This window comes from Pristis pectinata, chromosome 2 (assembly GCF_009764475.1).
Source record: "Pristis pectinata isolate sPriPec2 chromosome 2, sPriPec2.1.pri, whole genome shotgun sequence".
Taxonomy (NCBI): domain Eukaryota; kingdom Metazoa; phylum Chordata; class Chondrichthyes; order Rhinopristiformes; family Pristidae; genus Pristis; species Pristis pectinata.
In genome coordinates, this window is record NC_067406.1 from 144523687 (window position 1) to 144551299 (window position 27613).

The 27613-nt window shown below is 44.3% G+C and overlaps 1 protein-coding gene across 4 annotated transcripts in view; it reads right to left on the reverse strand.

The window, feature by feature from the left end:
* gne (glucosamine (UDP-N-acetyl)-2-epimerase/N-acetylmannosamine kinase) overlaps positions 1 to 27613 on the reverse strand; it is a 52010-nt gene that overhangs the window by 6031 nt on the left and 18366 nt on the right. For all 4 annotated transcript variants that reach the window (XR_007957882.1, XM_052034747.1, XM_052034759.1 and 1 more), the window contains 7 exons: positions 22304 to 22516; positions 20894 to 20981; positions 16508 to 16718; positions 15658 to 15787; positions 14211 to 14432; positions 3693 to 3875; positions 2550 to 2663 (listed from right to left, as the gene is read on the reverse strand). Coding sequence is in view for 3 of the 4 variants with exons in the window: in XM_052034747.1 (XP_051890707.1) it covers positions 2550 to 2663; positions 3693 to 3875; positions 14211 to 14432; positions 15658 to 15787; positions 16508 to 16718; positions 20894 to 20981; positions 22304 to 22516 (1161 nt within the window). In the remaining variant the exon portion in view is untranslated. The remainder of the gene's footprint in view (positions 1 to 2549; positions 2664 to 3692; positions 3876 to 14210; positions 14433 to 15657; positions 15788 to 16507; positions 16719 to 20893; positions 20982 to 22303; positions 22517 to 27613) is intronic.

Sequence of the window (27613 nt, forward strand, 5' to 3'; positions counted from 1 at the left end):
CTAAGGAGAGGGGTGGAAATGGCCAGCTTGCAGAGAAGGGGTCAATACTTGACTCAGATGAAGAGTGACCATGATCGCAGACAGTGATGTTTTCAATGGCTCCCAAAGTGGAGTGAGGGTTCAGTTGACCAGATTGATAGTAGAAGAAATGTCATGGTTAATGGAGGGACAAAGACTGAACTAGGGGAGACTCCCCCTGGCTCTCACCATTCCAAAAGATGGATTCAACAGAATGGGGTTGGGAGGAGGAAGGTGATGGTGGAGAGGGATAGAAATGAGAATGTTCAGTGATGGTTTGTCCTAAAGGCAGCAGAGAAGGTCATAGTTAAAGGGGATGATCACAAATGTGGGCTGGAAAATTTAGAGGACAGAAGCAGAACAGACATACTGAGCGAGGAAAAGTGAAAGATATTTCTGTGAGAGAATGGGTGGGAACGAGAGAACATGAGTGTGAAAGGTGAGAGGGATGGAATGACACAATGATCAGTGGAGGAGGAAGTGCCACAGGAGCTGGGACAGAGCAAGGTGAGATACGGCACTGAGAGCCACACTGCAACTGCAGCAGGTGGTGGGGGGTGTGTGCATGTGTCTGTGTGCACCTGTCCCTATGTTGGTGGGGCCGGGATGGCTGAGCAGCAAAGAACAGGTTTCTTCGGGCACAAAGTCACCACCAAAAGCTCATGGATGGCCAGGGAGATTCTGGAGGGGACTAGGGAGCGGGATGGTGGTAGATGGCCCCACAGTAGTGCCCACACAATAATCAAGGCTGGTGTAGGTAGCAGGTTAGGGCAGCCAGCAGCTCTATCACAACAATGCTCATGCACATCTTAATGGACATGTTCAAGTGTGAACTGTTGTATTTTGGGAAGTTAAACCAGGACAGCACCTACACTTACACAGCAATGTCCTGGTGGCATTGGTAGACAAGGTGGTGAAGAAGGTGTCTGGCACGCTGGCCCTCATTGACTGGGGCGTTGACTGCAGCAACACAAGGCATTGGTGAGTCCGCACCTGGAGAATTGTGCACTGTTCTGGTCACCGACTGTAGGAAGGAGGTGAATAATCTGGAGAGGGTGCGGAAAGGGTTCACAAGGATGTTGCTGGGATTGGAAGGCTCGGGTTATATGGTTTTTCCAAGATCAAATGTAAGGAGACAGTACGCTGTTAATGGCAAGACTCTTAACAGTGTTGATGTACAGAGGGATCATGGGGTCCAAGTCTATTGCTCCCTGAAAGTGGCTACACAGGTTGACAGGGTGGTAAAGAAGGCGTATAGCATGCTTGCCTTCATTAGTCAAGGAATTGAGTTCAAGAATCAGGAAGTTATGTTGCAGCTTTATAAAACCCTAGTTAGGCTGCATCTGGAGTATTGCATTCAGTTCTGGTCGCCCCATTACAGGAAAGATATAGAGGGTTTGGAGAGGGTGCAGAAGAAGTTCACCAGGATGCTGCCTGGATTAGAGGACACGTGCTATAAAGAGAAGTTGGACAAATTTGGGTTGTTTTCTCTGGAGCGACGGAGGCTGAGGGGAGCCCTGACAGAGGTTTATGAGATTGAGAGGCATAAATAGAGTAGACAGCCGGCATCTTTTTCCCAGGTTTGAAATGTCTTATACCAGAGGGCATGCATTTAAGATGAGAGGGCGTAAGTTCAGAAGAGATACGTGAGGCAAGTTTTTGTTTTTACACACAGGGTGGTGGGTGCCTGGAATGTGTTGCCAGGGGTGGTGGTGGAGGCAGATACAATAGAGGTGTTCAAGAGGCTTCTAGACAGGCGCATGAATGTGAGGGAAATAGAAGGATATGGACATTGTGTTGGCAGAAGGGATTAGTTTAGTTGGGTGTTTAATTACTAGTTTAGAGCGGCACAACACTGTGGGCCGAAGGGCCTGTTCCATGTTCTTGAGGTGGTGGGCATCTGGAATGAGCTGCCAGAGGAAGTGGTAGAAGTGGGGACAATTACAATTTTTAGAAGACATTTGGACAGGCAAGGTTTAGAGGGACATGGGCCAAACACGGGCAAATGAGACTAGCTCAGGAAAGAACCTTGGTCAGCATGGATGAGTTGGGCCGAAGGGCCTGTTTCCATGCTGTGTGACTCTGTGACTCTGTGACTCTACGACTCTACAAACAACTTACAGCAGTCAAAGAGACAGCAGAGAAACATCCCCTTTGGCCTGAGTCAGCAGTGACCAAGCACATTTTCACTAGTCTACGTTAATCCCAATTTTATTCTCCCCACATTCCATCAACTGCCCCCAGATTCTCACCTACACACTCGGGGCCACTTACAGCAACCAATTACCCTATGAAGCCGTAGGTCTTTGGGATGTGGGAGGAAACCCACAGGGTCACAGGGAGAACATGCAAACTCCACAAAGACAGCACCCATGGTCAGGGTTGAAGCTGGGTCATTGGGGCTGTGAGACAGCAGCTCCACCAGTTGCACCACTGTGCCTCCAGTACACATCTGTCTACAACATAAACAGCTGTGGCAGGTTCACCAGTATACATCTGTCCACAACGTAAACATCTGTGGCATTGATTACCTGTTTTGAGGATCTTTTGAGCCTCAACATTCCCGAGTTTGGCAGCTCGAATGAGGTCAATTGCACCAACGGTTTCTCCACTTTTAGACATGCCGTCCATCATGAGCAAATCTTCTGAATAAGGAAAACAGAAATATTCAAATGAGTAACAAGGTGGCCCCTCCTGAACATTGAATCCACAAGTGTGTATGTGATTGACCACGCAAGGGAAATGCTTTCATAGTTTCCTAGGAGGCTCTAGACAAGGTTGTCTACTTGGCCTCTACCAACACTCAGGATAATGAGAGGGTCCCAGTGATTGAATCCCTAGGTTGCAAAGCATTTCACATAAGATGAAGTTACACCACAAGTTACAGAGGTTTCCACATGTGCACTTTTGTCCTCATTCTAGTTTATAAAAATAATTTTGCAACAAATTGGAGGTCTAAAACTTGCCTCCCTTTGCCAATACTAATACAGCTTCACTTAACTTTACAACAGTTTTACATGGAAACACTTGATTGGTTGCAATCAAAATGTGTTTTTCAATGCTCCCAGCAGAGGTGGACCGCTGGACCTTTATATCTGTACATTGGACATGAATCAAAGATACAAAAGGGTGAGCCAAAAGATGCAAAGCCACCCGTAGTTGGTTTTGGCACAGTATCTGATCATTTGCAAAGTAGTCTGGCTGTAAGGCAAGTATAGCAGCAGAGACAAAATCACACATCTACTGCAGCAAAACTACCTAAATTAGAACAAACTCCATTTCCCCTCATGTAGAACTCAATTCAGGTTACTCCTTCGTGCAACATCGTGCCTCTTGGTAACCAGCCCTGATGTTAGGCACCCGTCTCCCACTTGAACTTTGACGCCTTGTTTGCTGCCTTACCTTGTTTTAACATTGAGGGTTCTGGAGGTTTGTGTAAAGGGCTGTGCTTGGTTCCAAACAGTGAGATCCAGTGCTAATTCAGGACAACAAAAAGCTTTAAACTATACCTAGTCCAAGATTCAAGTGACAAGCAGTTACTCAGCTTATAGGTTCTCCCCATGATAAATATCCATCATAGCTTAATTAGCTTTTGGGCTCCAATTTGAACCCATTTTGTTAAGTTGCTCTGTTAACTTAAAAAGGTGCATTTTTTGGAATTGTGAGACACTTACCGTCATGTAATCTTTTGGCCTCTTTTTGAAGCGCTAACCCTGAAGCATAAGCCTCGATACAACCCCTGCTCCCACACATGCACTCAGGCCCGTCCAGGGACACCATGATGTGTCCGAGCTCAGCCGCACAGAACATGCTGCCATGGATCAACTCACTCTTGTGGATGATTCCCCCTCCAATTCCTAGGGCAACAATGTTCTTGGTTAGTAATCACCTTTTCCCAAGTCACTTCAACTTCATAATCAGCACAATATACATTTCACAATTCAAAACATTTCTGGATTTTAAAAGGATTAGGGCAGGGAAACGGTGCTGAGGTAGAACAACTGCCACCAATGTGAATGGCGGAACAGCTTTGAAGAGCCAGATGGCTCAGTCCTGGTCCGAAATCTTTCGTTCATTGCACATGAAGCATTTTCTTTAAAGTTTGTTGTTGCAGAATGCGTGAGAAATGCACTGCGAGTGCTAACAGTAAGATGCTGGATTCTTTTTGCAGACACTATCCTACTTATGCTATGAACTTCCACATTCTGCTACACTGGCTGCAAATTCTTAAACACACTGTGTCCTGCAGGATTTAAAGACTCTAACAATCTTAATTCACCTTTCACACACAATTAAGTTACAACTAAACATATCACCAGATAAGAGGCAGCAGCAGTTAGTTGAGGACTCAAGTATTTATTGGTTTAGACAATTAGGTCAAACATAGAAACACCACAACAGGTGATCACATATAGCTGCCTTGCAGAAGCTGGTTAACAGGAGCTGGATAGACTCAGCTCACACCCAGGGCCCAGCTGATTGTGACGGTGACCTGACACACACACATTTTGTTGAGTCTGTCTGCTCACGAGGAACACTTCACACCTGCAGGCTGCCTGCCCAGGCCTCCAGCACCCTCCGTGGACCGTCCCACTCAAGGATTGATCAATAGGAAGGAAAGACAAATTTCCTGTGAACTATTCAGATCCTGAAATAATTTAATTGGTTCTTTCTCTTCAGTGAGGAATTAGTCAGGCCAAATCAGCTCCAAGTTCAGTCAGCTGACATCACCCTTTTGAAGTGTTGTGGCAAATTTCTGGAAAGAACAAGTCCTCCAAGAACAAAATCTCTCTGATGAACAGGTTGTGTGAATCACAAACAATTTAAAACCTCAGAGTTTAGAGAGAGAACATGGGGTTCAGCCATGTTTTTGAGGAGGTGACAAAGGTGCTTAATGAGGGTAAGGCAGTGGACGTTATCTACATGGACTTTAGTAAGGCAGTTGATAAGGTCCCTCGTGGTAAAGATAAAGATGCACGGGATCAAGGCTGAATTGGAAGTTTGGTTTCAGAACTGACTTCCCCATAGAAGACAGAGAGTGGGGGTGGAAGGCTGTTATTCCAGCTGGAGGTCCGTGACCAGTGATGTTCCGTGAGGATCGGTGCTGGGACCTCTGTTGTGTGTGATGTATATCGATGACTTGAATGAAAATGTAGATGGGTGGCTTAGCACCAAGATTGGTGGAGTTGTGGACAGTGTGAAGGACTATCAAAGAATTCAGTGGGATATGGATCAGTTACAGATATGGGCAGAGAAATGGCAGATGGAGTTTAATCCGGGCAAGTGTGAGGTGTTGCACTTTGGGAGGTCAAATGAAGGAGAAAATATACAGTTAATGGTTGGCCCCTTAATCGCATTGAGGTACAGAGGGATCTTGGGGTCCAGGTCCATAGTTCACTGAAAGTGGCTACACAAGTGGATAAGGTGGTAAAGAAGGAGTATGGCACGCTTGCTTCAATGGTAGGGGTGTTGAGTAAGGAAGTCATGCTGCAGCTGTATACAACTTTAGTCAGACCGCACTTGGAGTATTGCGTGCAGTTCTGGTCGCCCCATTATAGGAAGGGTGTAGAGACTATGGAAAGGGTGCAGGAGAGGTTTACCAGGATGCTGCCTGGATTAGAGGCTGGACAAACTTGGTTTGTTTTCTCTGGGGCGTCGGAGGCCGAGGGGAGACCTGACAGAGGTTTTTAAAAGTATGAGAGGCATAGGTACCAGAGAACATACTTTTAAGGTTTGGGGGGGGGGGGGGGGGGTGCGGAAGGGCGAGGTTAAGGGCGACATAAGGGGCAAGTGTTTCTTTTAAACACAGAGAGTGGTAGGTACCTGGAATAGGTCACCCACAGTGGAAGCAGGCAGTTTGGTGACGTTTAAGAGGCTTTCAGATGGACACACGGATATGAAGGGAATGGAGGAGCATATTTAGTATAAATTGGCATCAGGATCAGCAGAACATTGTGGGCCAAATGGCCTGTCCCATGCTGTTCTATATTCTATGTACAATGATCTGAGAATTTCTGGGTGCCAGCAGTTACAAGGAGGACCACAGGGGTTTTAATGTTTAAATTCACATGATGGGGTGATTTATAACAACGCAATGGCATCTTGGCACTAGCACCAAATGCAGAAAGCAGGAAAAGGTTGGGGACAAACTGTGGAAGGGACTGATAGCTGTAACAGTCATAACAGTAATTGATCTCCAGATTTATTACAACAGAAATTACTAGGAATGTTCCACATAGCGGACAGCGTCTGGGGAGAAGAACAGTTCATGTTGCAGACTGACCCTATTTTGTTTTCACTCACCGCACACGCCGCCCAACTCAGCGAGCACCTCCCCACACGCCGCCCAGCTCAGCGACCACCTCCCCAGACGCCGCCCAGCTCAGCGAGCACCTCCCCAGACGCCGCCCAGCTCAGCGAGCACCTCCCCAGACGCCGCCCAGCTCAGCGAGCACCTCCCGACACGCCGCCCAGCTCAGCGAGCACCTCCCCAGACGCCGCCCAGCTCAGCGAGCACCTCCCCAGACGCCGCCCAGCTCAGCGAGCACCTCCCGACACGCCGCCCAGCTCAGCGAGCACCTCCCGACACGCCGCCCAGCTCAGCGAGCACCTCCCGACACGCCGCCCAGCTCAGCGAGCACCTCCCGACACGCCGCCCAGCTCAGCGAGCACCTCCCGACACGCCGCCCAACTGAGCGACCACCTCCCCAGACGCCGCCCAGCTCAGCGAGCACCTCCCCAGACGCCGCCCAGCTCAGCGAGCACCTCCCCACACGCCGCCCAGCTCAGCGAGCACCTCCCCACACGCCGCCCAGCTCAGCGAGCACCTCCCCACACGCCGCCCAGCTCAGCGAGCACCTCCCCACACGCCGCCCAGCTCAGCGAGCACCTCCCCACACGCCGCCCAGCTCAGCGAGCACCTCCCCACACGCCGCCCAACTCCAGTCATTTCTGTTCCAGTTTTGGCTTTCAGCAACCGCAACATTTTTGCTTTTTGATTAATAGTTTATAAGGACTGACCAGGAAAACGACACACTTGAAGACATTTCTTCGACTACAAAGCAGCAGCAGGATTGTCACTGGCAAAGACAGAAAATCTGCCATTGAGAACAGAAATCCACACAGAGAAAACAAAGGAAGTAGCAAGAGGAGACCGTTCAGCCCTTTGTGCTTGCTCTGCTTTTCAACAAGATAACAGCTGATTTTTTTACCTCAGCTGTATTTAGCTAGAAAAACCCTTTGATTCCCTTAAGGTCCAAAAATCTATTAATCCTTTGAATACACTCAGTGGCTGAACCTCAAGCCTGACATCAATGGGAGGGACTGGATTGATATACAGTTGGAAAGGCAGGAACTGATTAGGGATCATCACATGGCTTTGTGCAGAGGGAATCCTCTCTTGGATTAAGTTTTTTCTATGGAGGTAACCAAGGAGATTGATGAAGACAGGGAGGCAGATGTTGTCTGACTGGTTGCATCACCGCCTGGTATAGGGGTTCCAATGCACCGGATCTCAAGAGGCTGCAGAGGGTTGTAGACTCAGCCAGCTCCATCACAGCTCAACCCTCCCCACCATCGAGGACATCTCCAAGAGGCGGCGCCTCAAGAAGGCAGCATTCATCATTAAGGACCCTCACCATCTGGGACATGCCCTCTTCTCGTTACTACCACTGGGGAGGAGGTACAGGAGCCTGAAGACCCACACTCAACGATTCAAAATACAGCTTCTTTCCCTCCGTCATCAAATTTCTCAACAGTCCATGAAACCATGAACACTACCTCGTTATTCCTTTATTTTGCACTATTTATTTTTGTAATTTTATGTCTTTGCACTGTACTGCTGCCGAAGCAACAAATTTCACGTTATATAAGTCAATGTTAGTAAATTTGATTCTGATTCTATCTAAATGGAATTTAGGAAGGCAGTTGATGAGGTCCCACATGGTAGGCTGGTCCAGAAGGTTAAGGCACATGGGATCCTAGGTGAGCTGGCTAGTTGCATCCATAATCAGCAGTGATAGGATACAGAGGGCAGTGGAAGCACTTTGTTCTGACTGGAGGTTTGTGACCAGTGGTGTACTGCAGCGATCAGTGCTAGGACCACTTTGTGATATATATTAACAACTTGGATGTGAATGGAGGAGGTATAGTTAGTAAGTCTGTGGATGACTCAAAAATTGGTGGTATTGTGGATAGCAAGGAAGGTTGTCTAAGATTACAACAGGATATACAGTAGATGATTGAAAGTTGGGCAGAGCATTGGAAGATGGAATTTAATCCCGACAAGCATGAGGTGATGCATTTGGAAAGTCAAGTAGGGGTAGTCATACAGTGCTGAGGTCGAGAGGGTTGAGAGCTTCAAGTTCCTAGGAGTGAACATCACCAATAGTCTACCCTGGTCCAACCTCATAGACACCATGGAAAAAAAAGCTCACTGGCACCTCTACTTCCTCAGGAGGATAATTAAATTTGACAAGTCTCTTTTGACCCTCACCAACGTTTTATCAGTGCATCATAGAAAGCATCCTATCTGGATGCATCACGGCTTGGTATGGCAACCGCTCTTCCCATGACTGCAAGAAACTGCAGAGAGTTGTGGACACAGCCCAACACATCACGGAAACCAGCCTCCCCTCCATGGACTCTGTCTACACTTCTCGATGCCTCTGTAAAGTAGTCAACATAATCAAAGAACCCACCCACCCTGGACATTCTCTCTTCTCCCCCCACCCCCCATTGGGTTGAAGATACAAAAGCCTGAAAGCACGTACCACCAGGCTCAAGGACAGTTTCTATCCCACTGTTATAAGACTATTGAATGGTCCCCTAGTATAATGAGATGGACTCTTGACCTCACAATCTACCTCGTTATGGCCTTGCACCTTATTGCCTGATTGAGTGTGCTACCTCGATGCACTGTCGTAATGAAATGATCTGTATGGATGGCATGCAAAACAAAATTTTCACTGTACCAATATTTTCATGTGACAATAATAAACCAATTTACAGTTAATGACAGGGCACCAAGGAATTTTGATGAACAGACAGACCTGGGGATTTAAGTCTATAATTCTATGAAAGTGGCAACACTGGTTGGTATGCTGGTGAAGGAGGCATACGGAATGCTTGCCTTCAGCGGTCCGGGCATGGACTACAAGAGTATTGGGACGTTAGGTTGCACCTTTACAATGCACTGGTTAGACTGCACTTGAAGCTGTGTGTGCAGTTCTGGCGGCCACAGTACAGAAGGATATGACGGTGCTGAAGAGACAGCAAATGAGATTTACCAGGATGTTGCCTGGATTGGAGGGCTTCACTTATGAGGAGAAATTGGTTTGGGATTGTTTTCCCTGGAGCGCAGGAAGCTGATAGAACTGTATAAGATTATGAGAGGCATGGATATAGTGGATAGCCCAGGCCATTTTCCCCCCACAGTAGGGGTATCAAAAACATGAGATGTAAAGCTAGAGGAAGGAGTTTTTTTTTAAAAAAGGGGATCTGGGGCTAAGTTTTTTGTTAGACCCAGAGAGCAGTTGATCTCTGGAATGCACTGCCAGAGGAGGTGGTCCCTATCAACATCAGTACCTTTCACCATTTAGAATAGGTAGAATTCCAGAGTATTTTCTATCAAAGTGAATGACCTCGTTGTTCCACATTTTCTTCAATATGAAACACAAGAAAACAGAAGCAGTAGGAGGCGACTCAGCCCTTCAACATGATCACCATCTGCCCCAGGCCTCGCTCCTCTCCTATGCCTGCTCCCCCCTCTCCTGTGCCTGCTCCCCATGGCCCTCGATTCCCTGATATTTCAAAAATTTATTTACTTCCTCTTTAACTACCACCAATGATCTGGCCTCCACAACCCACCAGGGTAAATTCCAGAAATCCTTCACCCTCTGTGAGTAGTTCATGCACCTCAGTTTTAAATGACTGTTTCCAATCTGAAACTCCTTGCCCGTTCACTTAGGCTGCTCATCTCTCTGAAGCCTTTCTGCATTCTTCTAACACCACCAGCCAGCTTCATCAGCAAACTTGGGTATATTGTGCTTGGTCCTCTCACCTAAATCACCAATATAGATTGTGAGCAGCTGGGTCCTCAGCACCGATCCCTGTGCACCACACTAATCACAGCCTCTCAACTCGTAACTGACCTATTTGTTCCCGTTTTCTACTTTCGGTCTATTTACCAATCGTTAATCCACACTGGAATATTTACCCAAAGTCACGTGCTCTAATTTTGTTAAACTTGTATGCCACGTTATTGAAGTCCTCAAGTCCAAGTACTTACATCCACTGGTTACCCGTTCTCTCTCCTGCTAGTTAACATCCTCGTACAAGATTACCCACTGATGATACTTTCCAACCCTATTGTTATTTTCCCAGACAAGTCTGTAAGAAACCCACATTAACTTTAGCTGATCTTTTCCTTTTCATATCCCCACACTCTGTATTCTCACGAACCCATTGCAAACTCTAACGTCCTTTTCTTTATCAATGCCTTTGTTCTCCAACATTTTCTAAATGGAATATGTATTACTTATAAACTACAGTGGCATGCAAAAGTTTGGGCACCCCTGGTCAAAATTTCTGTTACTGTGAATAGCTAAGTGAATAGAAGATGAATTGATCTCCAAAAGTCATAATGTTAAAGATGAAACATTCTTTTCAACATTTTAAGCAAGATTAGTGTATTATTTTTGTTTTGTACAATTTTAGAGTGAAAAAAGGAAAGGAGCACCATGCAAAAGTTTGGGCACCCCAAGTGATTTGAGTTCTCAGATAAATTTTACCAAGGTCTCAGACCTTCATTAGCTTGTTAAGGCTATGGCTTGTTCACAGTCATCGTTAGGAGAGGCCAGGTGATACAAATTTCAAAGCTTTATAAATACCCTGACTCCTCAAACCTTGTTCCAACAATCAGCAGCCATGGGCTCCTCTAAGCAGCTGCCTAGCACTCTGAAAATTAAAATAAATGATGTCCACAAAGCAGGAGAAGGCTATAAGAAGATAGCAAAGCGTTTTCAGGTAGCCGTTTCCTCAGTTCGTAATGTAATTAAGAAATGGTGGTTAACAAGAACGATGGAGGTCAAGTTGAGGTCTGGAAGACCAAGAAACCTTTCCAAGAGAACTGCTCATAGGATTGCTAGAAAGGCAAATCAAAACCCCCGTTTGACTGCAAAAGATCAAAAAACTTTTGCTTTGGGCCCTTTTCCTTTTTGTTATTTTGAAACTGTAAAAGATGGAAATAAAAAAGTAATCTTGCTTAAAATATTGAAGAAATGTGTCATCTTTAACTTTATGCCTTTTGGAAATCAGGTCATCTTTTACTCACTTAGCTATTCACAGTAACAGAAATTTTGACCAGGGGTGCCCAAACTTTTGCATGCCACTGTATATAATAATTCTTTAAATGTTATCCATTGTTATAATTTTCATTCTTTTTTTAATCTACTTTTGTCAGCTCATGCCTTACGCCATCAGTTTGCTTTATTCAGATGTAACATTGTGGCTTGAGATTGAACTAAATTACTTTCAATCTTTATATAAAATTCTATTACTTAATTATTACACATCACAAGGTGGCCATTTGGCCCATTGAGTCCATGCCTGCTCCCAGCAGAACAATCCCATCAATCCCATTCTCCCTCTTTTTACTTTCCCTATATCCCTGCAACTTATCCTCTCCCATGTCATCAACTCCCCTTCGATTCTGTTGCCACATACCTACACCGAGAGTTCTTTCACAGTAGCCAATTAATCTTCTTCGGGATATGGAAGGAAACCAGAACACCCAAGGGAAGCTCACATAGTCATAGAGAGAACATGAAACTCCTGAAGACAGCACCCAAGGTCAGGATTGAATGCAATTTCTGCAGCTGCAATAAAGGAACTTTAACTACCAGACCATCAATTAATCCTTTCTCATAACTTAATACTAGATGTAAAATAGATTGCTCCATCTCTGGTTCCTCAACAACCTGATCCAGAAAACCCTGCCTTATACCCTTCTTGAATTCATTCTCAACATCATCACTGCTCATTTGGTTTACACAGTCTAAGAATGTGAAACAAGAATAGAGTAGGTCATCTGTTATTCAATAGGTTATGGCTGATCCAATATTAGCCTTACCGCCACTTTCCCACCCTTTCCCCATAATGCCTTGTAGTTTAAATGTCTGTTAATATCCACCTTGAATATATGCAATGACTCCAACTCCACAGCTCCCGGAGGCAGAGGATTCCAAAGATTCACGATCCTCAGGTAAGAAATTACCTCTGCAGGTTCTAGACAGTCGTATTGGGGGAACAGGCACCAATGGTGAACATTTATGTTGTGTGTTGACCAACAATCCAAAATTGGAGCAACACACAAGGTGCTGGAGGAACTCAGCAGGTCAGACAACATCTGTGGAGGGAAATGGACAGTTGACGTTTCGGGTCAAGACCCTTCATCTGGATTGTGAATCCAAAATTGGAGGAGTTTGGTGTCTTGATAGGTTGTATGGTGGGAGTTGTCTGCAGCAAGACCACAGAGGGCCCTGAAAATGAGGCATTGCTTAACTATTGCAGGATGCACAACCTCTGAACTGCTTTTGTAGCCACAATGGTCCAGACGAGTTTCTGGTCGATGGTGATCCCAAGGATGATGATGGTGGGGGACAATGATGATAATGCCATTGAAGGTTAAGCTTAAATGGTTAGATCCTCTCATGTTGGAGACAATAATTGTCTGGTATCAGCCCATTCCCGAATGCAGTCCAGGTCCTGTTGCATGCAGACATTGATGGTTTCATTTACTGAGGAGATGGAAGTGGAAGGGAACCTGGTGCAATCACCAGGAAACATCCCCGCCTCTAACATTATGATTGAGGGAATGTAACTGATGAAGCAGCTGAAGATGGCAGCCGCCATACGAGTGAGTAGGTTGCTGGGCTACCTAATCCACCACCCTAATCACTACCTCAGTATAGCAACACTATGACCACTTTGCACTACAATGGACTTTGTTATTTTTGTTTTAATTGTGTTCTTTCTTATAAAAATGGTGTATAATTTATGCATAATTTATGTTTTTCTTGTGCATGCTACTTATCTGATGCTACGTGTCTGTGATGCTGCTGCAAATGTTTTTCATTGTATATGTGCATACGTGCACTTGTGTATATGACAATAAACTTGACTTTGTGACATTGCTGCAGATTTTGAGTCATACATGGCAACAATGGGGCAGGTAGGCAGATGGGATCCTGGACGGAGGTATGTGACCCCTGAAGACTATTTGTATGAGTCACACAGGTTTTTATGACAATTCAGCAGATCCATGTCCATCATTACTATCCTTTTTATGTTCAATCCTAGATTATTAACCAAATTTAAGTTTCACAGATACCTTGATGGGTTTGAACTTGCATCTTTGAATTATTACCCCAGGTCTCCTAGTTAGTCATCTGGTAACTTAACTGCTAAGCCATGACTGAACTCCTATTCTGCTAGTTCCCAACTAATGAAGTTTTGTCAACAAGACCAGCAGGAAAACTCAAAGTTACTTTGCCCTATGTCAGCTGAGGAAGGAGAGTAAATCTTCTATCCTGCAGGAAGCATTTGTACAGAGCAGACAGATTTCAAAACATCAGTTTCTAATTTCATTAGAAAATTAGGATTCAAGCAACCAGCTGACGAAGTCATTGATTTGAGATGCCATCTTGCTGCTCTCTCCACAGATGCTGCCTGCTCTATTGAGTATTTCCAGCATCAATAATACTTTGCATTTGGGTTCAAACAACCACCTGCTTCCTGTTGAATCGATACCTTGGCTAAACTAGAAGACAAGGTGTTCTAAACATAGGGGGTGTGGACTTGCATTCTCAGATACAATGGAAGATGTACTTCTTTGATTTCACCAGCTGCTTACATTTATGCAAAGGAAATCTGTTTCCTTTCAAAAAGATAAACTTTATGTCCATTGTCTTTAGTTGCTTTACAACATGGCCTGCTCCAACTAGATGAGAATGTCTGGAGGTACGTGACAACACCTGCAGAGTGCCAACCTGAGTCAAGTGGAGGGTACCAAGTCGGAGGTTGCCAACTGAAGGAAGCCTATTTGTGCCCACTTTAAGACAAAACCCATGGGCTGGTTGGTACTGTTTTACGGAAGTAAAAAACTGGTTTACGCGGCACTCTTCGTTGCTTACCTGTGCCAGTGATGACCACGACAAAATTTTCCACCCCTTTGCCACGGCCAAACTTTTTCTCTGCTAAAGCAGCACAATTGCCATCATTGTCTACCCACACTGGCAGGTGAAGAGCATCTGATATTGGTGTCCGGAGATCCACAGAGACCCATTCCTGAATAAGCTTGGTGGAATGAAGCACAATTCCTTCACTGGGGTTGACGCGGCCTCCTGTGGAAATGCCTGAAGAGCAAAACACAGACATAGATACCAGACACAGAGGAGCCAAAATACCATCATCTCTACTCAGGCCGGGGGAAACTGCATAGTGATCACAGGACTGATATTTTTAAAAATTCATTTTTCACGATCTGGGCATTCTAGAAAAGTCAGTATTTATTGTCCATCCCTATCTTCCATTGAACAGAGTGGCTTATGAGATCATTTCGGAGAGCATTGGATAGTCAACCACATTGATGGGGTTGGAGACACAGAGGCCAAACCAGGCAAGGATGGCATATTTCCTCTCCTGAAGAACATTGGTGAACCAAATGGGATTTTGCCACAATCCAGTATCTTGCAATCATAAGTTATGACTAGCTGTTTTTGTTTAAATGTCAGACTTAAGTTAGAAAGCAGGACCTCTAGGGTTGTGATCTCAGGATTACACCCCCCCCCCCCCCCCCCCCCATGGCAGCAAGGCAAGGAATAGGAAGGTAGTACAGTTAAATGTGGGATAAGAAGCTGGTGGCAGAAGGAGGGCTTCGGGTACATGGATCACTGGGCTCTCTTCCAGGGCAGGTGGGACCTGTACAAGAAGGACGGGTTGCACATAAAATATCCTCGCAGGGAGGTTTGCTAGTGCTACTCATTAGGATGGAACTGTCAAATACTAGAGGATATAGGTTTAAGGTAAGAGGAGAAGTTTAAAGGAGATTTAAAAGGGAATATTTTTTTTAAAAATAGAGAGTGGTAGGTGCCTGGAACGCACTGCCAGGGAAAGCAGACACAATAGCAACATTTACAAGGCATTTAGACAGACATGTGAACAGGTAGGGAATGGAGGAATATAGACCACGCCCGGGCAGATGTAATTAGTTTGGATTGGCATTGTGGTCGGCACAGATATGGTGGGTCAAAGGGTCTGTTCCTGTGCTGTACTGTTCTGTGTTCTCTTTCTAGATTGTTGGCCTAGATCTATATAATACTAATCAGGTAATTTAACTGCTGTGTTATCAGCATACCTATGAACCCTAACTTTTTCTAGTCCATAACTTCTACAGTACTTGCTGAATAACAGCTTTGACTTGCAAGATTTGAAATCAGAAAATGAACACTGTATATGTAGGACACATCGTGGTTTATAAATAGGTGAATTACACAGGGAAATTATGACATAAATTAATGGGATCACAGACTGTAATTTCACAAAACTGGACTCCCTGCAAACCTAAACTTTCCAGCTTACCAACTCCAAGAATTCTGCAGTTCAGATTCACTGACTCTGTTGCTGCCTCTGTACACATCTTCAGAATCAACTCGATTCTTTCACTGTATGTTTTGGGATTGGCCTGAACATATTTTTTTATGATTTCACCCTACAAAAAAAAAATTTTGTACACAATCAAACTTAATCAGAAACTGAAATAGCTCAGTCATAGCAAACAGAGCTAAAACTAACCTACCTCATGTAAAATAATTGAAGTAACACCAAGACCTGAAATGTATTCTGTACTTGTGGTTACATGTTAGGGAAACAAGTACTGGCAGAACAGAAAAACATGGAAACCCCATCCTGCATGGTTTTCTGTTCATCCAACCTTCTGTGGCAAGTCTATATCCTGCACCGTCCCACTCACCAGTTATTCCTGATTTTCTTCATATTTTGGCTTTTGTTCCCCAATTTTACATCCTTCTGTTTATTTTTCTATGATATCTTTGCCTATCTCTTTCTGTATAATTACCCAAAGCTCAAAGAACTGGCACCCTAACTTCAGCCTTTGATACAGCTTTCCCTCAACACCCAACCACAGGGCTGACATTCTAGACTTCCTGAATGATCCTCTTCATTACTCTACCTCACTCTCCTCCTTTAAACAGCTTTTAACCAGGCTTTTTCTCACCCTATTTAATAGCTTTTGTGTATTGCATGTTTATTTTTGATTATGCTTGTGAAGTGTTTTTTTTATATTAAATGTGCCATATTGATGATGTAGTTCCTGTTGTATTTAGCAAGTACCATAGAGACAAATAGACAAAGATTTCTAGAGTCCTTAGAACGCAAAGAGTTTTCACTAATATGAGGAAAGGATCATTACCTTCATACTGACAATAGCCACTCGCAGATTTGTTCCACCCAAGTCAACAGCTAAGGCACTCTGTATTTCCATAATGTGGTCAATATCCTGGGAGCTGCACTCTTTTACCGGTGGGAAACAAAACTTCTTCTGCAAAGGTTCATCTATGTCTATTGACTTCAGAAACTTCAGTATCCGGGGAACTGCGTTTCCATCACCATATATCTTAGAACTTGAAATGGAATGATATTCATTTTTACTGACTTGCTATAGACATTTTCACAAAATAGATGTAGAACAGTATTATAAAGTTGATCATTCTGGATTCCCCACTTTAAACGAAAGATCTACTCTGTCTCTCCCTGCTCTGCAGGGAATAAGATTGTTTAACTTGAACTAAATCCAACATGGACTATGTCTGTATTTTGCACTATATATCTGCACTGTATTTTGTAACATTTATATTATTTTATGTAGCTTCTGGTAATATTTTATTATATTATGAAGAAAAACACCATGATGCTGGAGGAACTCAGCAGGCCAGGCAGCATCCGTGGAGAAAAGCAGGCGGTCAATGTTTCGGGTCAGGATTCTTCTTCAGGACTGAAGATAAGAAAAGGGGAAGCCTGATATATAGGAGGGAAAAGCAGAGCAGTGATAGGTGGACAAAAGAGGGGAGGCGGGGTGGGCACAAGGTGGTGATAGATGCAGGTAAAGAGATAGTGATAGGTAGGTGCAGGGGAGGAGGTGAGAGCAGATGCACCGGGGATGGGTCAAAGGTAAGGAGAGAGGAAAAAGGGGTTAGAAAAAAAGAGGCTAGGAAAGGGAAGAAAAGAAGAGGCATGGTTGGGTGGGGGGGAGGGGGGGTGTAAGGGATGTGGCGATTACTTAAGGTGGGAGAATTCAATGTTCATGCCTTTAGGCTGCATGGTTCTAAGACAGAAAATGAGGTGCTGTTCCTCCAGTTTGCACTTGGAATTCTCCTGGCAGTGGAGGAGGCCAAGGACTGACATATCAGTGATAGTGCGGGAGGGGGGATTGAAGTGACTGGAAACGGGGAGATGCAGATCGTGGTTACGGACGGAACGCAGGTGTTCTGCAAGATGGTCACCGAGTCTGCGTTTGGTCTCACTAATGTAGAGGAGGCCGCACTTGGAGCACCGAATACAGTCGATGATATTGAGGGAGGTGCAGGTGAATCTCTGTCTCACCTCAAAGGACTGTTTGGGTCCCTGGATGGAGGTGGTGTAGGGGCAGGTGTTGCACCTATGGCAGGGGCAGTGGAAAGTTCCCAGGGTGGGAGCAGCAGGATGGGTGGGGGGGAGTGAACTAGGGAGTCGCAGAGAGAGCGGTCCCTGCGAAAGACAAAAAGGGGTGGGAGGGGAAGATATGTTTGGTGGGGGGGGTCCCGTTGGAGATGGCGGAAGTGGCAGAGATGATGTGTTGGATACATAGGCTGGTGGGTGAAATGTGAGGACAAGGGGTCCCTATCCCTGTTGTGTCTGGGAGGGGTGGGAGTGACAGCGGAGGTGCGGGAAATGGTAGAGATATGGGTGCGAGCTCTCTCGACCAGAGTCAGGGGGAAGCTATGGTTAGCAAAGAAGTTGGACATCTCGGATGTTCTGGAGTGGAAAGCCTCATCATGGGAGCAGATGTGGCAGAGGTGGAGAAATTGAGAAAAAGGGGATCGCGTCCTTGCAAGAGACAGGGTGGGAGGAGGTATAATCGAGGTAGCTGTGGGCGCCAGTGGGTTTGTAGATGTCAATGGATATAGCAGGCACGGTAGTGCAGCAGTTAGCGTAACACTATTACAGCACCAGCGATCCCGGTTCAATTCTGGCCGCTGTCTGTAAGGAGTTTGTACGTTCTCCCCATGTCTGCATGGGTTTCCTCCGGGTGCTCCGGTTTCCTCCCACATTCCAAAGATGTACGGGTTAGGAAGTTGAGGGCATGCTATGTTGGCGCCAGAAGCGTGGCGACACTTGCGGGCTACCCCCAGAACACTCTACGCAAAAGATGTATTTCACTGTGTGTTTCGATGTACATGTGACTAATAAAGATCTTATGTTATCTGAGATGGAAAGATCAAGAGGTGTCAGAGTCTTATCACCTCTTTGTGCCCGCCCTGCCTCCCCTCTTTTGTCCACCTATCACTGCTCTGCTTTTCCCTCTCATATATTGGGCTTCCCCTTTTCCTATCTTCAGCCCTGAAGAAGGGTCCTGACCTGAAACATTGACCGCTTGCTTTTCTCCATGGATGCTGCCTGGCCTGCTGAGTTCCTCCAGCATCACAGTGTTTTTCATCTAGATTCCAGCTTCTGCAGTCCTTTGTTCCTCTTTAATTATATTATGTTGTACTTTGTTATTAAACCTAAATAAATACTACAACCATTATAAAGTTTTAAAAGAGCAAGTGTTCTGAGTTGTGCTTCTCTGTGAGTTATGACTAGTTTTAGCCCATGTGACTGGGCTCAGGTTAATCACAGAACAGGTTTAAGGGAGTTAACTGCCCACAACCATTCCTAATACTTCAACCCTTTTATACCCTTATAAAAAATAAAAGCTCATGGTGTAGGAGGTAACGCGTTGGGGAGGATGGAAGATTGGCTGCCTAAAGGAAGCAGAGCCGACGTACATGAGCCTTTTTTGGCTGGCAAGATATAACGAGTGGGGTACCACAGGGATCAGTACCGGGGTGGGGTGGGGGGGGGCAGTGAGAGCTGAGTGCTTTGCAATTTATATAAATGACTTAGAAAAAGGCACTGAAGGTATGGTTGCTAAATTTGCAAAGACAGGTAAGAAAGAAAGTTATGAAGAGGACACAAGGAGTCTACATAAAGCTAGATTAAATGAGTGGGCAAAGAGCTGGCAAATGAGGTGCAATATGGAAAAATGTGAACTTTGCAGGAAAAGTAAAGAAATATTATCTAAATGGTGAGAGATTACAGAGCTCCAAGATACAGAGGATCTGGGTTTCTTCGTGCATTGTTTGCTAAAGGCTAATACACAGGTTCAGCAAGATGGCTAACAGAATTCTCTCTCTTACTACTAGGGCGGATTGCTTTCTATGGAAAGGTTGGATAGGCTAGGCATATATCTGCTGGCTTTTAGAAGAGTAACAGGGGACTTGATTAAGACACAAGATCTTGTGGTGCCTTGAAAGGATGAGCGTCAATATGCCCTCTAATGGGAGAATCAAGAATTTGGGGTCACTGCTTAAAAATAAGAGTTTGGCCATTTAATTCAGTAACGAGACAAAATATTTGCTTTGAGAGAGTCATGAATCTTGGAACTCTTTTGCTCAAAGGGCAGTAGAAGCAGAATATTTTTAAGGCAGATGTAACTAGATTCTTAATAAGTGAGGCGGTGGAAGGTTACGTTGGGCAGACAGGAATGCATTGAGGTTACAATCGGATCAGCCATGATCTTTAGTGAGTGGTGGGACAGGTTCAAGAGGACAAGTGGTCTACTCCTGTTCCTAAGTCACATGTTCTGGCGTTTGGGTGTTAGAATTACCCCATCATCGTTATGTGCAAAAGATTTCTAAGTGAACATTCACAAGAAGTCAAGGTGTTCAGCCAGATCAGTGACGATACAGAACATTTATCTACTGTGGTTGCCTTCTTTAGAAAAAAAATCATGTTTTGAAATTTTCAACCAACCATCAGCTTCACTAGTGTTTGGGGAGTGTTTCAAACTTCCACTGCCCGCTGTGTGAAGGGCTGGTTCTTGACATCACCCCTAAGTATTGAGGCTGATGTTAATGATAGTCCCTTGTTCTGAACTTCCCATGGGAGACACTTTCCCAACCTTTAGGTCATCAAGCCCTCTGTAATTTCTGTGGGGAGCATGTGGTTTCCTGGGTCAGTTACCTGACAGGGGCACTACCTGTTGACCTTCTGTTTGATTTACACATATTATTAAAACTCCTTGATGCACATTAAACAAGGCAGCCCATATTTTTTACATCCTAATTCACCACCTTTGCGATCCTGGGTGCCAGTAATGCAACAGCACTCACAATCCCCAGTGCTTCCAAGGCAATATTGACAGGAAATACATTGGAAGATGTTTCACCTTCAGCTACTGCGTTCACTTTCTGTACAACATGCAGGAATATGGATAGAACTGTTCCCACTTCTGCCTGCCCAAACTTTGGTAAATCCATGGCATTTCAAGGCCTGGAGTGTTACTAAATGAAACTTGGAAATAGTTTAACAACAATTATCAACATTCCATTTCATGACCTCTAGTGCAGGAGTTGAGGATATTGGTTGAAAGCAGCGTAAAGCAGACATGCCCAGTGGTTTAGTCCCACTCCCCTTAAGCAGCTGAGCTGCAGTTGCCCAACATTGTGTTGTGTTCAGAGGTGCACTGTCATGTTGAAAAGTAAAACTATGAGCATACCAAGGGTATAACTTCCCAAACTGGAGCTGCAGAGCATGTAGTATTTTGTTCTGACTATCAGCACTCCGCACGTGAAGAACATTTTCACCTGAGGCAGTAAAAGAACAGGGGGAAAAAAAAAATCAGCATTTGTATTCAAAGTAAAAGAAAACTTGTTTTTGTACAAGTCTGTGGCACAGGAACAGGGATTCAGCCGTGGACAATACCGAATGCTCCTCAAACCCCCTCTCACTCCTACAGCTTGTCAGAAGGTCCTCCAATTACCCAGGTCCCTCTGAACTGAATCTCTGCAGTTTTCTTCACCTTTCCCTGTGCTGTGTGAAGGGAAGTGTTTGGTGGGGAAGGAAGGGTAAACCAGGGAGTCATGGAGTGAACTGTCCTTTCACGTTTAAAGCGGAGAGGGGAAGGTGGGAAACAGACGTGGTGGAAATTCTACTTGACCTGTTCAGCATTTCTTGTGGCTTGTGTGTCCTGTATCTCTATGCCAGAGTTGTTATTTTGTCTTCTATCCTCATTCATGTCCCTCCACTTCTACCTCCTCCAGAGAGATCAGCTGTGATTCACCACAACTTGCTTAGACAACAGCTACAGCACGTATATCATCACCTGGACTTTCTTGGCACCCACACTATCACCACCATTCACTTTGTTCTCTCCTGTCTTCCTCTTACTAAACAGCATGTAGGAAATTCCCAGAGATTAGTTCAGACTTCCATTTGCAAGTTACAACAGCTCTTCCCCACTGCCATCAGGTTCTTGAACCAACCTGAAAAACCCTGATACTATCTCAGAATATATTTCCCTCAACTTGCACTAATATTGTTATTTTTATTTGTCATGTAAGTTATGTATAGTTTATGTTAATTTAAGTTTATGTTCATTTATGTTTGTCACGTTGTACTGTGCTGCTGCTGCAAAAAGCTACTCTTCATGGCATGTATGCTCATGACAATAACTTAAACTTGAAATAAACACATTTCAGCCCATCACATTGAAATCTACTCATTGCACATCTGTTTACAAACCTGAGAAAACCTCCCCCAGATACAGCTCTTACCATCAGTAGTGGGGGAGTGGACTGGCCTCTGCTCTGTGTTTATCACCCACTGGGAGTTCTCCCTGACTCTGTGCCATTGGATAGGATATAGAAGTAGGGAAGTCACAGGAACGTAGCACAGGCCTGACCAGATAATGCTTCACTGCGCCTTTGTCTGTATTAAATCTAATCCAGCAGTGCATGAAACCAACCTGGCTATTTAAATTAGCTCTGTTGCTAACAACTGGTTTGACCTGAAGGTTTGTGGTTTTAAGCCCATCCCAGGCTGAATTTGGACTTAACCCAAGGCCCAGTAATCTGTCCTGTGGAATGAGATACTTTTGATGTGCAATTGGTTCTGTGCCAGAGTTTACCTGTTTCTCGTCCAGTCTGGCGTGTTCCTAGGTTGATGACAGGTGTGCCAAACGCACCTGCTTCACGCACCCCACAACTACTGTTACCAATCATTAAGCCAGCGTGTGCAACTAACTGGATAAACTGTTCAAAGGGAATATGCTTCACCGCCCGAAAGTTTGGATTCTTTTCAATCCCTTTCTTCCTCATCACTCGCACCATTTCTTTGCTTCCTACAAGCATAAGTCAAAATTGATAGAATCAACTAATAGTCAGCAAAGTATATAAAAGATATTTACAAATGCACAAGTCAGATTGCCATCTTGTGACAGGTTCACTGAAAGCAAGGTTAACACTTATAAGCTGCAATGAAAACTATGCACAAGTACATGTAAAGTTTCAAAAATGAACACATCTTCCAAAAGTAGTTAACATTCTAAAGACAGCCAATTAAAGTATAAATAAGGGCAATAAATATAATTGGTATTCAAAAATAGCTGCAAGCATCTCAGTCGGTGTTCTAGACAGATGGATTAGCAAGCAATTAAATCAAGGTGACTGCATTTTCTAAACTGTTTTTCCTGGAGGCCCCACAGCAATGTAGCCAGGACAGAAAATGAGGGATTGCAACAAGGCAATGTTTTTAAAAAACGTAATTTTTCAACATCTTATATTTAGTCGTTGTAACTACAACTACCATTACGACTGAACAAAGTTATCACAAATGGGACGCCACTATTCAGACACCATCTATAAATAACTCAATGTAACTGCACTGTGTAATGAATTGACGTGTACGATCGGTATGCAAGACAAGTTTTTCACTGTACCTCGGTACGAGTGACAATAATAAACCAACACCAGTACCAACAAGTGTTCAGACAAGCTACAACCACTGTAATAGGTCAGTGCACATTCACAAGTGAGCAAGTGCACAGGGAATATAGGAGTCCAGCCAGATTGCCTGGTTGAGTGTCCTCCAGCCCTCTGCCATCACCCACCAGTACCTGTCCTCTGTTCACCCCACCAACTCGCAGACACAGAGTGCACCTATCAATATGCTCAACCATCAGGGCAGTTTGCCTGGGGATTCTTACCTTATCCAGAGACTGTTGCTATAAAACATGGATCCAGGATTTCCCCAACTATCACAAATACAAACCTCACCTTCCAATGAACTAGACATTATGCAGGTAGATTTTTTTAAAAAAAAGGAACTTAAAGCAACTGCAGAGTTATATATTCATAGTTCTAGAATCACAGAATTGCTACAAGGTCATTCAACCCACTGACACAATACTGCCCTTTCTCTACTCCCATCTTGGTGGTTCTGCAATTTTTCCATTAAATTTCCATCCAATTCCCTTATGAAAGGCACTGCATTATTTTCCATCAGGTTACAGTTGCCAGTTGTCCAAAATTTGTGCCCTCTGGTTCTCAACCCCTCCACAAATGAAAACAGTTTGTCTTTATTCATTTTGTCCACATGCTACATGATTATGATCATTTCTATTAATATCCATCAACCTTCTAGGGGGATCCACTCTATTTTTGTTTAATTTTATGCACTTACAAAACATGGTAAGTCCTGGTAAGACTGGTATTTCTTGCCCATGTTTAAATGTCTGCTGATTTGATTGGCTTGGTAGACCAAGACAAGAGGGTGGCAAGTGGGTCTGGATTCTAACACAGACCAGGCTGGGCAAAGGTGGGAGATTTTCTTTTCTGAAGGATGCTAGCCATCAAGAGCAGTTAACATTAGAACATAAAATGGCTTAGGTCACCAAAAACTAAACAGTAAGCCCAAGGACGTGAAGAATTCCAGACTTCAGTAAAGGCAGTCTAAGGTTTAATCTGGAGAAAGAAATTAGAACACGAGAGGAAGCTAGCAACATAAACGGACTGTAAAATCTTCTGTGAATAAGTAATAAGCAAAAGATTAACTTAAATTACCATGGGTTCCTTACACATTGAGACAGGATAATTTGTATTTGAATAAAGAAATAGCAGAGAAATTAAACACATTTTCTGCCCGTCTTCAAGAAGTAAACACAAACAGCCTTCCCCAGATGCAGTGGAGAGCTACAGATCGAGCAGGAATGAGAAGGACAAAGAGATTAATGTGAGTAAAGGAGTATTGAGAAATCAATGGGTTTGAAGGGTGAAAAGTCCTCTAGGGTTTTCGTCAAAGTGGCCACCAAGAAAGTCTTCTTTCAAAGTTCCACAGATTGTAGAACCCCTTCCTCAGATTGGAAAATAGCAAATGTAGCCTACTATCAAAGAGAGGGAGAGAAAAAAAAGAGGTAACTATGGACAATTAGCTCAACATTTGTGGTAGGGAAAATAATGGAATGTATTAATAAGGCATCTAGAAAATAATGAAATCATCAAATGATAGAAACGCTCAGCAGGTCAAACAGTATCTGTGGAAAGAGACACAGAGTTAATGTTTGAGGTCAAAGACCATCAGAAGTGCAATGCTAGCAGGGGGAGAAGGGGGAGAAGGGGGAGCATTTATAGTGAGATCTTATAGGTTTGAAATGCAGGTCAGAGCTGCTGCTAAACTAGAACTATTGTTGAACAGATGCTGCCTGATGGCACTATTCCACTGCTTTGTTTTATTAATGCCTAAGCTTTTAAATACATTTCTCTGCCTGTCCTGCCACTGTTATCAATTTCCATATTCCCTGACAACATAGAAGGAAGTTATTCAGACCATCAAGTCTCTGCAGGCTTATGGAGCAATCCCATTCTCCCACTAATTTTCCTGATAACTGTTCGCCCCGCATTCCCTCCAACTCCCCCCAGATTCTATGACCCACCTACACACTAAGGACAATTTACAGTGACCAATTAACCTCCCAACCTGGATGACTTTGGCATGTGGGAAGTAACTGGAGCACCTGGAGGAAACTGTGTGGTCACAGGGAGAACATGCAAACTCCACACAAGCAGCATCAAGACTGTACACATACAATACAACCAGATTATTATTGTTGTATTCCTCTTGGATTGCATCCTTTATATTACATTGCATGTTAGTTCTTTGTACCAGAGTACTATGATACAAAGAACTAACATGCAATGTAACATAAAGGATGCAATGTAATATACCATTTACCATGCTTCCAAGTTTTTGGTCATCTGCAGATTTTCATATGTTGCCTTTCACAGCCAAATTCCGATCACTAAAAAAAACATTACATTCCTCTTACCCTCTTCCAACTCCAAAAACAACTGTTTGCCAACTGCACTGCTTTGATATTCTAATGCTCAATTACTTCGTTGGGTGGGGGAGGATAGAGAAGAGTTGGGAGAATAATTCGGACAATTCCATGTTCCCCAAATCCCTGCAACTTCACTTACAGGCCATTCCTTCAGTCATTTTTTCCCCTTCGCCCTGCACTTAGAACATAGAACATAGAAAAACTACAGCACAATTCAGGCCCTTCGGCCCTCAAAGCTGTGTCGAAAATGTCCCTACCTTAGAAATTACTAGGCTTACCCATAGCCCTCTATCTTTCTTGGCTCCATGTACCTATCCAAAAGTCTCTTAAAAGATACTGTCGTATCCGCCTCCACCACCATCACTGGCAGCCCATTCCACGCACTCACCACTCTCTGAGTAAAAAACTTACCCCTAACATCTCCTCTGTATCTACTCCCCAGCACCTTAAAGCTATTTCCTCTTGTGGCCACCATTTCAGCCCTGGGAAAAAGCCTCTGACTATCTACCTGATCAATGCCTCTTATCATCTTATTCACCTCTATCAGGTCCCCCCCTCCTCCTCTGTCGCTCCAAGGAGAAAAGGCATCCTTGTAAATCTCCTCTGCACCCTTTCTATGGCTTCCACATCCTTCCTGTAGTGAGGTGACCAGAAATGAGCACAGTACTCCAACTGGGGTCTGACCAGGGTCCTATATAGCTGCAACAATACCACCCGGCTCCTAAATTTTATTCCACGATTGATGAAGGACAATACACCATATGCCTTCTTAACCACAGAGTCAACCTGTGCAACTACTTTGAGCATCCTATGGACTCGGACCCCAAGATCTCTCTGATCCTCCACACTGCCAAGAGTCCTACCATTAATACTATACTCTGCCATCATATTTGACCTACCAAAATGAACCACTTCACACTTATCTGGGTTGAATTCCATCTGCCACTTCTCAGCCCAACTTTGCATCCTATCTGTGTCCCGCTGTAACCTCTGACAGCCCTCTACACTATCCACAACACCTCCAACCTTTGTGTCATCAGCAAACTTTACTAACCCATCCCTCCACTTCCTCATCCAGGTCATTTATAAAAATCACAGAAAAGGGTCCCAGAACAGATCCCTGAGGTACACCACTGGTCCCTGACCTCCATGCAGAATATGACCCGTCAACAACCACTCTTTGCCTTCTGTGGGCCAGCCAGTTCTGGATCCATAATGCAATGTCCCCTTGGATCCCATGCCTCCTAACTTTCTCAATAAGCCTTGCACGGGGTACCTTATCAAATGCCTTGCTGAAATCCATATACACTACATCTACTGCTCTCCCTTCATCGATGTGTTTAGTCACATCCTCAAAAAATTCAATCAGGCTCGTAAGGCAGGACCTGCCTTTGACAAAGCCATACTGACTACTTCTAATCAAATTATACCTCTTCAAGTGTTCATAAATCCTGCCTTTCAGGATCTTCTCCATCAGCTTACCAACCACTGAAGTAAGACTCACTGGTCTATAATTACCTGGGCTATCTCTACTCCCTTTCTTGAATAAGGGAACAACATCCGCAACCCTTCAATCCTCTGGAACCTCTCCCATCTCCACTGATGATGCAAAGATCATCGTCAGAGGCTCCGCAATCTCCTCCCTCGCCTCCCACAGGAGCCTGAGGTACACCTCATCCGGTCCCAGCGACTTATCCAACTTGATGCTTTCCAAAAGTTCCAGCACCTCCTCTTTCTTAATATCTACATGCTCAAGCTTTTCAGGCTGCTGCAAGTCCTCAGTACAATCACCCAGATCTTTATCCGTAGTGAATACTGATGTAAAGTATTCATTAAGTACCTCTGCTATTTCTTCCGGATCCATACACACTTTCCCACTGTTGCACTTGATAGGTCCTATTCTTTCGCATCTTATCCTCTTGCTTTTCACATACTTGTAGATTGCCTTGAGGTTTTCCTTAATCCTACCTGCCAAGGTCTTCTCATGTCCCCTTCTGGCTCTCCTAATTTCCTTCTTAAGCTCCTTCCTGTTAGCCTTATACTCTTCCAGATCTCTAACATTACCTAGCTCTCTCTGTGCCTTTTGTAAGCTTTTCTTTTCCT